This window comes from Aythya fuligula, chromosome 1 (assembly GCF_009819795.1).
Source record: "Aythya fuligula isolate bAytFul2 chromosome 1, bAytFul2.pri, whole genome shotgun sequence".
Taxonomy (NCBI): domain Eukaryota; kingdom Metazoa; phylum Chordata; class Aves; order Anseriformes; family Anatidae; genus Aythya; species Aythya fuligula.
Genome location: NC_045559.1, coordinates 206,340,073 through 206,351,389, shown reverse-complemented (window position 1 = coordinate 206,351,389; position 11,317 = coordinate 206,340,073). Strand labels below are relative to the sequence as shown.

At 46.8% G+C, this 11,317-nt stretch overlaps 1 protein-coding gene across 2 annotated transcripts in view; it reads left to right on the top strand.

Moving 5' to 3' along the window:
• Nucleotides 1-849: 849 nt before the first annotated feature.
• Nucleotides 850-11,317, top strand: part of NUP98 (nucleoporin 98 and 96 precursor) — a 34,911-nt gene continuing 24,443 nt past the window's right edge. The window contains exons 1-10 of one of the 2 annotated variants that reach the window (XM_032200138.1): nucleotides 850-894; nucleotides 2,388-2,494; nucleotides 3,243-3,344; nucleotides 3,482-3,661; nucleotides 4,375-4,514; nucleotides 5,660-5,767; nucleotides 6,383-6,566; nucleotides 8,125-8,288; nucleotides 9,036-9,173; nucleotides 9,800-9,887. In XM_032200138.1, coding sequence (XP_032056029.1) covers nucleotides 2,422-2,494; nucleotides 3,243-3,344; nucleotides 3,482-3,661; nucleotides 4,375-4,514; nucleotides 5,660-5,767; nucleotides 6,383-6,566; nucleotides 8,125-8,288; nucleotides 9,036-9,173; nucleotides 9,800-9,887 — 1,177 coding nt within the window. In that variant the 5' untranslated portion in view covers nucleotides 850-894; nucleotides 2,388-2,421. Of the gene's footprint in view, nucleotides 895-2,387; nucleotides 2,495-3,242; nucleotides 3,345-3,481; nucleotides 3,662-4,374; nucleotides 4,515-5,659; nucleotides 5,768-6,382; nucleotides 6,567-8,124; nucleotides 8,289-9,035; nucleotides 9,174-9,799; nucleotides 9,939-11,317 lie in introns of both variants that reach the window. The other variant, XM_032200129.1, reaches the window with a different exon arrangement.

Genomic DNA, 11,317 nt, shown 5'->3' with positions numbered 1-11,317 from the left:
GTTACCATAACCCCATTCCCACACCCCCATCACCAGACCCCATTACCAGTTCCCCATTACCAGCCCCCCATTCCTGCACCCCCCTGTTCACACACCCCCGTTACCGGCCCCCCATTACCATTTACCCCTGTTCCCAGTCCCCCATTCCCACACACCCCATTACCGGCTCCCCATCACTGCACCCCCGTTCCCGGTCCCCCATTCCCACACCCCCCGTTCCCGCACCCCCTGTTCCTGGCTCCCTGCTCCTACACCCCCCCATTCCTGCACCCCAGTCACCAGCCCCCCGTTCCGGTCCCCCTTTTCCCGTACCCCCGTTACCGGCTCCCCATTCCCAGCCCCCCGTTCCTGCACCCCCCATTCCCGCCCCCCCCGTCCCGGTCCCCCCATTCCCGTCCCCCCCCCGCCCCCGCCCCTCCCCCCCGCACCTTCCCCGCGCCCCCTCCGCGCCGCTCCGCGCCCGGCCCCGCCCCTTCTGGCGGCCCCGCCCCCTCCGCTCTCTGATTGGTCTCCCCCCGCAGAAGCCCCGCCCCCTCCGCCTCGGCCGTGGCGCAGCGCGGCGGGGGGGGTGTTCTGGACCCTTCCGCGGCGCCGGCCCCGCCCCTTAGCGGCGCGAGCCAATCGGCGCTGGGAAGGGGGGCGGGCGCGCGGGCGCCCCCTCGACCAATCGAATCGAACCCCCGCCCCTTTCCCCCAGGGGGCGCCCGGCTTTCGACCAATCGGCGGCGGGCGCGCGGGGGGGGGCGGGGCCGGCCAATGGGGCGCGGCGCGGGGGCTGCTGGGAGGCGCGCGCGGAGCGGGCTGTGACGCAGCTTCCTCCTTGCGGGCCTCCCTCCTCCGGCGGGCGGCGGCGGCGGCGCGGAGAGGCCTGGGCGGGCCCGGCCCCTCCCGGCGGTGAGCGGGGGGCGGGGGGGGGGGGAGCACCGGGACGGGGAGGGGCTGGGGGGAAGCCGGGGGGGCTCCGGGGGACGGGGGAGGCCGCGAGGGGCCTGGGGGGGCCGAACGGGGCCGAACGGGGCCTGGGGGGGGGGGCACGGGGCTGAGGTTCAGGGCCTAGGGGTGGCGCGGGGCTGTGGTGGGCTGGGGGTAATGAGGTGGCGTTAATTAGCTGGGGGTAATTAGCTGGGGTTAATTGCGTGGTGAGGCTCCGCCGTGGGATTGGGGCTCGGCTTTGGGGGGCAGCGAGCCCCGGGGGGGGTGTGAGGGGCTCGCAGCCCCGGCCCGGGCCTGCCCATAGGGGCGGGGAGGGGGGCGCGGGGCAGCCCCATCGCGGGGGGGCCGTGTGGCGGTGCCTCCTTTGCTGACAGCGCTGGGGAGGTGTTGGCTGCCAAACGGTTGGGGTTTGGGGGAGCCCAAAGTACCGGGGAATGGTCCTGCGAGAGTTTAGCGCCTTGTTACGGAACGGAGCTACCCCGCTGTGGCTCGCAGCGCGTTGTAAACACGAGCGGTGCCCACCGAGCCTTGCGCTTTGCTGTGGGGGAAACCCGAGAGGTCTGCGCTGCCCCCTCCTAGCCGATCCTGCCGGTGCTGAAAGCCTTTTTCGATGTCATAGTGGTGCTGCCGGTGATGGAACAATGGCTACCCGCTACGGGTTTCTCTGCACTGGAGTACAACTGCTGTGATTTTATTTTGGCTCTGTTTTTTTTATGAAAAAACTTTGTTATGGTGCTTGTACTTGCAGAAAAGGTTGGAGTGCAGTGGTGTTACCAAATGTATCTGTAAATAAGCGGCAGGTGCAGTGCGGGAGGATGGGGCCTTGCCTGAAGCCCCAGCCAGCAGCTAACTTAGAGACCTGTTCAGGAACTTCAGACAGTCTCAGTGCAGTCCAGTGAGCGGTAAAAGGGAAGCTGAGGGGAGCCCTGTTCATGTAGCTCTCGTGCAGGGCATTTCCACTTCGTGCTGTGAGTGGAGGGGCTGGGAGGTAGGGCTGAAAGGGCAGCTCCTTAGGGAAACCTTGGTGCCCGCAGCGCAGCCCCTGTGTGTGTTTGACAGAGGCTGTTTGATGGGGTGGGCTGCCAGGCCTGCAGGTGACTGAGCAAAATCACGTGTGAGTTGCCTGGTGCAGGTCAGAGAGAGTGGGAATGTGGGGATTGCTGTTCCTGATAGAGGTTCAGGAGGGTTTTGTTGGGAGCACAGCTTCGTTTGTTAGTTACTTCAGCAGGTAACACATGCATGAAATGTAGTGAAGGACAGAGGGAAGTTGCTGCTGAACTATTAGTGTTGTGTCTCCTAGGGCTGTGATTGTCTTAAAGTTAGTGTGACAAAAGTCATGCCTTCATGTGTCTGGGGGCTTGAGTATTCAAATTATTTGCTGACATCAATAGCGAGGAAGATGAAAAATGAGTTTTCACAGTAAGCTTTAAATAAAACTGAATTCTTCTTTCTAGGTTTAGATAAAGAAAACTCTGATACATACTGAAGATGTTCAATAAATCCTTCGGAACTCCGTTTGGAGGCAGCACTGGCTTTGGGACAACTTCAACATTTGGACAAAGTAAGTCCTACGTCTAAACTTGGAGTCTGGTTTTCCACTGCTTTGTGCGTTTTTTCACGGAGGTGCAGCTAGAGATTCACGTGGGGGGGTGACTTTGTGCGTGATGGACACAGAGTGCTGCTGGGCTGCCCAGCTCGCTTGCTTTGCTCCTGAATCGGGTTCAGGAGTCCCAGGGCTCTCAGCTAGCACAAGCTTTTACCTTCAGCAGCCACCAGAATTCCACGTACGGATGATAAAACTTCCCCTTATAAAAGGAGAAACGCGGAAGCCAGGTGAAGGCAGCCTTGTGGGGTTGGGGGGAAGTCCTTCAGTCAGGATGGGAACACATTGGGAAGGTTTGGAAGGAAGAAGCATGTAACCTGAGGAATTTTCTGGAGGTGCACGTTATAAGTATCACAGCGAGGTGGGTTTGGCTGTTAAACCAGGCTGTACATCACCACATCTGTCTTGTTGGGGGGGGGAAACCAACACGTCAGTTCTGTTACGGGCTTTTTTTGCCTTGCTCCCAAGTGCTGTGACGAGCGGTGGAGAGCTTGCAGGGTGGCACAGAGCTGGGTGTCTGTGCCTCGCGTCGCAGTGGCTGGCTCAAGGCTTCAGCCTTTTGCTGCTCTGGCTGTGCAAGTGCTAAGCGTGCCCCTTCACTAGTGCACGGTCAGGCACAGACTTCTTTTTGGAAGTGAGGACAGTGACAGTGTTCACTGCTCGTTCAGAATATGCTTTCATCTAAACCGTGTCGCTGATATTTCAGATGCTGGCTTTGGTACTACGAGTGGAGGAGCGTTTGGCACCTCAGCCTTCGGGTCGAACAACAACACTGGAGGCCTCTTCGGCAGCACACAGACAAAGCCAGGTATTGCAGCAGTGTTACAGCTGTAGTGCAAATCCTCTCCTGAAAGAAGGAAGTAACTTAAAACCAAAACATGGCAACAACAAAAAAAACCAGCAGCTAATGACTGCAAATAATTAACAGCTTGTTTCTGTCTTCAGGAGGGTTGTTTGGTTCGACGACGTTTAACCAGCCGGCCACCTCCTCCACGAGTACTGGCTTTGGGTTTGGGACATCAACGGGGACGTCAAACAGCCTGTTTGGCACCACCAGCACCGGTGGAGGGCTCTTCTCATCCCAGAGCAATGCCTTTGCGCAGAACAAGCCCGCTGGCTTCGGAAGTGAGTAGAGCTGCTGCGTCTCCTAACTGTTGAGTGAGATGTGCAGAACGCTGGGTATAAGTGGGGATCAGATACAAGTGTTAATGTGAGGTTTCAGCATGTTTTTCTTGTGTAATTTCTCTTCCTTTTCTTCCAGAGGGTGTGGTTATGTTACTGTGACCCGTGGTAGCCAGATGTGAAACTGCTTAGCTCAAAATTCATAGCTGTTGTTTTAGCCACAGATTTTGTAGCCTGTTTAGTAGTCAACTGGTACTTTCCATTCTCAAATGTCCTTTGGCTCTGCTTGATCTTAGCTTTTTATTCTGCTTTCTGCAGGGCAGTTGTGGTTGATTCTGCTTCTGGCACTGCGATGTTTGAAATGCTTCTTAAACTCTACCGTAATTCCCTGAAGCAGAAACAACAACTTGCAGACACTTTTGAGAAGGGAAATAGAAACTTCACTGTTTCCCTTTGTGCACATCATTTCCTTAGTGGTGTTGTCAGGAAGAGGATGGAACTGGCTGCTGTGGTTATTGTAGTATTTCTTGGGGTGACGAGTTGGGGGCTAATCTGTCGTGCATTGACAGGCTACACGTTTCCAGTACTGCTCGATTTTTTTTAACAGTTTCTTCCATTTCCGAAATGCTTTCTAATTTGAATAGAGCATTTGACTTCCAGTTTTAAAATTAAAGTTTGTCCTTGTACTGATCTTCTTGTTTTTATTTTTTTTAAAGACTTTGGAACAAGCACCAGCAGTGGCGGCCTCTTTGGAACCACAAACACAACTTCCAATCCTTTTGGGAGTACATCTGGCTCTCTCTTCGGCCCAACTAGTTTCACTGCTGCTCCAACTGGCACAACCATTAAGTTCAATGTAAGTTCTGTTTTTCCTTCTTAATCCAGCCTGCTTACTATAGGAAATGTTAAGTTTTATAGTTCTTTGTGTAGAGCACTGTCTTGGCTGCTGAGCTTTCTTTTTTCTTTTAAAAAAAAAAAAGTTCATGTGTACAGTATGTGGTAGTCTGAAATAGCTTGAAAATATCCCGTTGCAGTGGAAATAGTCTAGCTCTTTGGAATTAGTTGTATGTACTTTTTTTATTCTGAATTTGACAAGTTCTCAAGCACTGTGGAGTAATGCCCTATCCAGACTTGTTAGATTTACTGCTGTGTGAGAGGTGAAGAGAGAAACCAGCTCAAAAGTTTGAGTCTTCTCAGGGAAGCAGGAGGTGTCACAGAGTTCACGGTGATCACTGCTAAATGTTCAGAGCAGAAGGGGCTAAAACATTCCAAATGTGGGCCAAAATAAATGTAATCCACTTACATAAGTCATCATGGCTTTGGGAATGAAAACTGAAAGTTGAAGACTGGTTCCCTGTGCGTGTTTTGTGGCTGAGTTCCCTTTAAGTAAGGGTAGAATAATCCGTCCTGAAGGTTCTGTGGCAGTTGAAGATGGAGGGTGGCTTGGAAGAGCAGATGTCGTGGAAATGGTGTAACTGATAGCTGTTGAAAGAGGCGTTCCTTTTCCCAAATATCTGTTCAGTTTAGAAGTGAAGAGGGATGATGCTTGTACAAACTGATTTAACAGCCTGAGACTTCGTTCGGCCTCCCCGGTTGTAGGCAGAAGGGTGATCAACTTGGGCAGAGTCAGAGGGGCATCGGTTGTGAGTTTCTACATAGTACAATTTAAAAAAAGGAAACAAATCATCAGGGATAATAAAATCCCTGGATATAGCTGGAGGATTTGTATCGTAAACTGCGTTGAAAATAAAACAAATGATTTCACTGCGTTGTTTAGAGGGTTACTAGGGTAAATTTCATTATTGATTGCCACCGAACATGCGTCACCACTGGGTGAGGCCCCAGCTGTGAGATAATGCTAATGTCCTGCTTCAGTTCCTGCAATAAGTGTAGTTTTTAACACTGTCTGCCCACAAAGTAATGGTATCGATGAAAACCTGTCTGGATGTGGTATCTTTGGGTATGGATATATTTTTGATACCTTTCTCTCCTCTCTTGCAGCCACCAACCGGTACAGATACTATGGTAAAATCTGGAGTTAGCACTAACATTAATACCAAGCACCAGTGCATTACTGCTATGAAAGAATATGAAAGCAAATCTCTTGAGGTCAGTCGATAATATTCAAACGTGTTGATTTTGTCTGTTATTTAGTATTGTTTCTGGCAGAGGTTTTTTGTGACTGTAGTAAGTATTGTGCATGCTCATTAATGAGTACAACTTTCAGTTTCTGCGTCTCTCACAAAAGAGGCATCATCAAGGAAGACACATTATGTTGGTCTTAAATGCTTAAAATTATAATTTTTAAAGAGCTGAAATTCTCTCTTGCCATGTACCAGAAGGGCAAGAGATCCCGCTGGGAGCAATCCTATGCTGATGAAATGGCAGAACCCCAGACAAAACTCCGTTGTTTATTATAAACAAACGTTCCCAAGGATTTAATCATGAAGCTTCTCCGTTCAAGTTGACTTATTTGATGCTTCAAAATAGGTCTAATCAAAAGATCTGTAAAAGCCCGTAGAAATAAAATTAAAGCCCAAATGTGAACAGCAGTGATAAGTTCAGGTCCTGATTATGCTGCCCTTATTTGTAAAAATGTAGAGGTGTTACCAGCTGTTCTTGACACGTTCACCCTGAAAGCTGTGTAAACATGTTATCAACACTGTTCTCATCTTATTCTGTATAAAAAGAACATGTAAAGAGATTTGGATTTTCCTTTACTAGGAGCTCCGTTTAGAAGACTACCAGGCAAACAGGAAAGGCCCCACAAACCCTGTAGGAGCAGGAGCAACTGCAGGCTTGTTTGGGTCTTCTACGGCTACGTCAAGTACAGCTACAGGACTCTTTGGCTCTTCTACTACTAATACAGGCTTTTCTTACGGACAGAATAAAACTGCTTTTGGAACTAGTAAGTACTGCCGAATGTCTGTCTTCGCTGTCACTGAACATGCAAACGTTTTGTTAAGCTCCATAAAATTCGCCCATGAAAAAAGATGAGGAAGTGCTGGAGTGAGCTCAGAGCTTGACTAGTTGCATTGTCAGCGTTTGATAATCAGGTTCTTCTCCATAGAAATATTTACTGGTTTGCTCTTCAGCATTTGTGTGCTTTGTCTGCATCCCCAAAGCTTTGCTGGTAAACAGTTCTTTCAAGCATCTGTCTTTACAAGAACGTCAGCTAGCTCATGTGGAAGAGTAAAACAATTTGAAGTAGAACCACCAGGATAGTGTTTCTGTGCACCAGGGTGCTAGCATCAGGTGGTTAAAGGTGAAGTCAAGATTTTACTTCTGCTGATGAGCAGACACATTCCTTTGACCTGTTAATGTATTGACCTGATTAGACTTTGCCTGGATCTCTTCTCCACCGTACCTCAGGGTTAGGGTCTAGACACGTTTGTTGTGCCACCCTGTGCCATTCTTGGGTGGAAAATAAAGGCCGGGTGTTGCATATCTGGCAGTTGCAGGTCAGTTGGACTGATCAGCTGGTGAACCTTTTTGAACTTAATGTAAAGCAAATGCTGCTGAAAAGCTTGAATGCAAATTCTATTATGTGAACTAATCGGCTTTTTGCCGTGAACTTAGATGTAAGTAGATACTTGCATTTGTGGAATTAAAACGCAGACAGAAGGCCAAAATCCTACAGCTGATAGAAACAGAAACAATTCTATCTGCTGCTTTCAGAGGTTAGAACTTTGTCTGTCCTTTAGGCTTGCTTGATACCCTTCAGGGCTGAGCTGAGCTGCTGTCCTTGAGCGGGTTCCACATAGAGGAGGCCGTACTAAAATACCCAGACTGCCCAACGTAGCAGTCTTGCTGGACTTTGTGTATTTCTCGTGCAGTCAGCTCTGAAGAAAGTTCTGCAGAGATAGCAATGACAGTTGTGGGAGAAGGAACAAAAGCTTTTGGCTGTGTGTATGCTGTGTTTACCACATCACATGTGAACAGGCTTTTTTTTTTTTTTTTCCATCAGGGGAGAAAAAAGGGAGAGTGTTTGAGGTTCAGGTGGAAGCTTCTGTAGTAAAAGTTGTGTGGGTTATAGAACAGTTTTTGGAAAGCAGGGGACTGTATCTACCTCCTGCCCAGTCAGCTCTCTTCAGGTGCAAATGGGACAGTTTCCATTTTACAATGGATGACGAGCTGACCATATCAAAAGTGGCATATTTTTGGTCAGATCTACCTGTCAGGTGAAGTTTTCTGGTAATTGTTGAGTGTTATACTCACGGTGACTTCAGGACAAGGAGAACCTGATGAAACACTTGACACAAACCATTTCCATCTGAATGCAGGTGCTGTGCTGTATTGACACTGTGTGTTGTGCTGTTCCATTGGCTTGAGGCGTTTCTTTTTTCCTGCTTGAATGCACTGAGCATTGGTTTGGATAAATTCTTGTGTTTTTTTTTTTTTTTTTTTTTAAACCAATTTGTTTGGTTTAACGAAGCCAACAAATCTGTAATTTGTTTGTGTTGTAGGTACGACTGGCTTTGGAACAGGAACGACAGGGGGGCTTTTTGGTCAGCAGCCTCAAACTACGAGCCTTTTCAACAAACCTTTTGGTCAAGCCACAACAACGCAGAACACCGGCTTTTCCTTTGGCAATACCAACACGCTGGGGCAGCCAAACACAAACACGATGGTAAGATAAACTGTTTGAAACCAGAAAGCTTTAAATTGTGCTATATCTCCTCCAGCTAGACAGAGGAGGCTGTTATGTATGTTATGTAGTTCTTCGCATCTTCGTCCAATTGTAATACAGCTTCGTTAGAAGTAAGATGCAAAGCTCTGAATGCTGCTGTCTGATCTCGGAACTTATTGCCAACTAAAACAAGTGGGCAGCAGCATGGCTGTTAACAAGTAACATTTCCCATTCTCTTTAAAGACTCTGCTCTCTCACCAGCTCAAGTATTTCCAATCATGTTCACGCAGATAACAAATAATAAAGCAGTTACATAAATTCCCACTGAGTGTTACTGAGGATTCTGTACTTTCTGGCGACCAATGAGCCGCATTTGTGGGCTCTTAGGGTAGAAAGGCACTGCATAGCTGTAACTTGTTGCATTGTGCATCTGGAGCCAAAACCTCTTGCTGTATTCTTTCTGTGTATGTTGTAACTTCTCCCAGAAAACCAGATGGGATGGCTATTGCCCATCTTTGCCATTCAAAGTGGGGAGGAGATTCCGATATCCTCTCAAGCTGGGAACATGTAACTAATTTCCCAGAGAACTAATAAAGCTTATGAAATGTTTTTTACCTGTCTTTTTGCCCTATCAAAAAGTGAAATATTATAGTATCACTTTATTAACAGACTTCTTATATTTGTTCTGCCATTATAAGTGCTTTGAAGCATTATCTTAACATAATTTAACATAATTCCTCTTTGTAGGGTCTCTTTGGGGCAACCCAGCCCTCGCAGCCTGGAGGCCTCTTTGGAACAGCTGCCAATACAAATGCTGGTACTGGATTTGGAACGGGAACTAGTCTTTTTGGACAAACTAACACAGGATTTGGTGTTGGCGGTTCGGTATGTCCATGCCTTGAATAATAAAATAATTTTTTTTTAAATGGCTTCTAGAGTCCTGTTACTGTGTGTTGACCTCACTCAAAGTAGTGTTGTCTAAACTAAGGCACTGAAGAGGCAAAAACTGTGTGTGTCTTGCAAAGTCAAGGTATAAGCGTGTATGATAGAACTTCTCGTCTCTAGTGATGAGAGACTGAACATCTGCCTGTGTATGCCCTCTGATACAGAATCACAGCCTTCTGTGACATCGATCACAGATTGATATTATGATATCCAATCACAGAATTCTGTAATTCTGTATCGCTAGGGGTTCCTCAAAGTGGCGTTGAAAATACAAGCGTTTAGATTTATATATTGACTTAAAATGAACTTGAGTCAAGATTTTCAGTTATTTAGGTTTAATCTATGCTCTGTGGAGGTGGGTAAAAGAGGGAAAAAGTTATTTCCAGAAGGTGCTTGCTGTATGCTAGTGCACGTGGCTTGCAACTAACACCATTCTTGAGAGTCTGGGTTGTGTGGTCAAAGTTATGCTTGGCTTTACTTCTGCTTTGTTGCCTGCAGTGAAGCTAATACAATTTCTTTTAATTTCAGTCTGTCAGGTTTCAAATTCTCATTTTTTTCCCTTTCAGACCCTGTTTGGTAGCAAGCCGGCTGGATTTGGAACCACCACGACCAGTGCTCCCTCGTTTGGCACAACCACTGGCGGCGGGCTCTTTGGTAACAAACCAACCCTGACTTTAGGAACCAATACAAACACTTCCAATTTTGGTACATATAAAAAAAAGTGGGATTCAATCACTTTAAAATATACTGCATATACCACATACCTGGCTGCTGAATATCGCATGCTAAATGATTATGAATTTAGAATTCTCAGGTAAGCCATGCTTCTGATGAATTTTGCTGCAGAGGAACGTCTTGGATGGTGTTTTACACCTTTCTTCTTGGTGGTATTCCCTGACTTGCAAGGCAGATGGTGAAGTAAAAGTACCACTATTTCATTTAGTGCTTAAAAAGACCTAACCTGTAACTTAAAACTTTTAAAATCAAAGCACTCACACAGCATAGTGTATTAATAGCCTCTTAAACCTCCGTCTTTGCAAAGGAGTGCCGGAGGAAAATAGGGTGAAAATAGTGATACCTATAGCTTGGTGGCAGATACAACGAAATATACTGGAGCAAGGAGAAAATGAAACAGTTCTGGTTTCAGTTGTGGCTGGTTTTGACTCTTCACACTGAAAAACAAAGTCCCAAGAACTGGGTCTTGTGTTAATGTTGGCCTCTGACACCATTAAATATTTAGTGTTAAATGAGTGGGTGATTGAGTAGGGCAATGTATAGTGGTAGTTCAGGTAAATGATAGTCTTCCTTCATTGCTTTCCTTTTAATCTTTTTTTTTCTCTTGAAGCTGAGAGCATTGAAACTGTACTCATAAAATTAAGCAGGAATCGTTTTAGGATGTTAAAGATCCTGATGTGCCTCCTTTTTTTTTTTTTTTTTTTTTTTTTAAATCTGGAAAAAAAAAAAAAGTAAAATGTGATTACTCTGCCATGCCAGCCTTCTAGAAAGAGGGAAGAAATTGTCAAGCTCTTAGACTGACAGGGCAGCGCTTTAGAGGGCATAGTTCACTGTGGTAATCAAGCTTAGGTAAATTATCACGTTTTTTGTGGAAGTTGCTTCCAAGTTTCTTGTTCTGCTGCTCTCTAAGTAGCCACAGTAATTAGCACATTGACACTGCTTTTTAGTCCCTGTTTAGCAAACAGTATTGATTCTAGTGTGTGTTTTGGTTTCCCTGCATTCCTTGTGTTAGTGGAGTTTGGTCCTAGGGTGTTTCTGATCTTGGTCCATGACTGCAGTTTTCTAGTTTAATTCTGTCTTTACACTAATCAACATTTAATAGTTTCACAATCTTCAATTTAAAAAATAGCCTGTCTACTGCTAGATTTGGATTAGATGTCTTTGAGTAGTTCACTCTTACAAACCTGAGTTGTTACTTGCTTTGTCAGTAAGAATCAGAAGTGCGTGTGTGGTATAAACAGTATAAAAAGGGGTTTGTTCTTCCAGGCATTGAAGAAACTTAATGTTACATTCTGTTGCCTGATACAGCATCGCAATGTCCTTTCTGGCTTTATAATTTTTTTTTAATC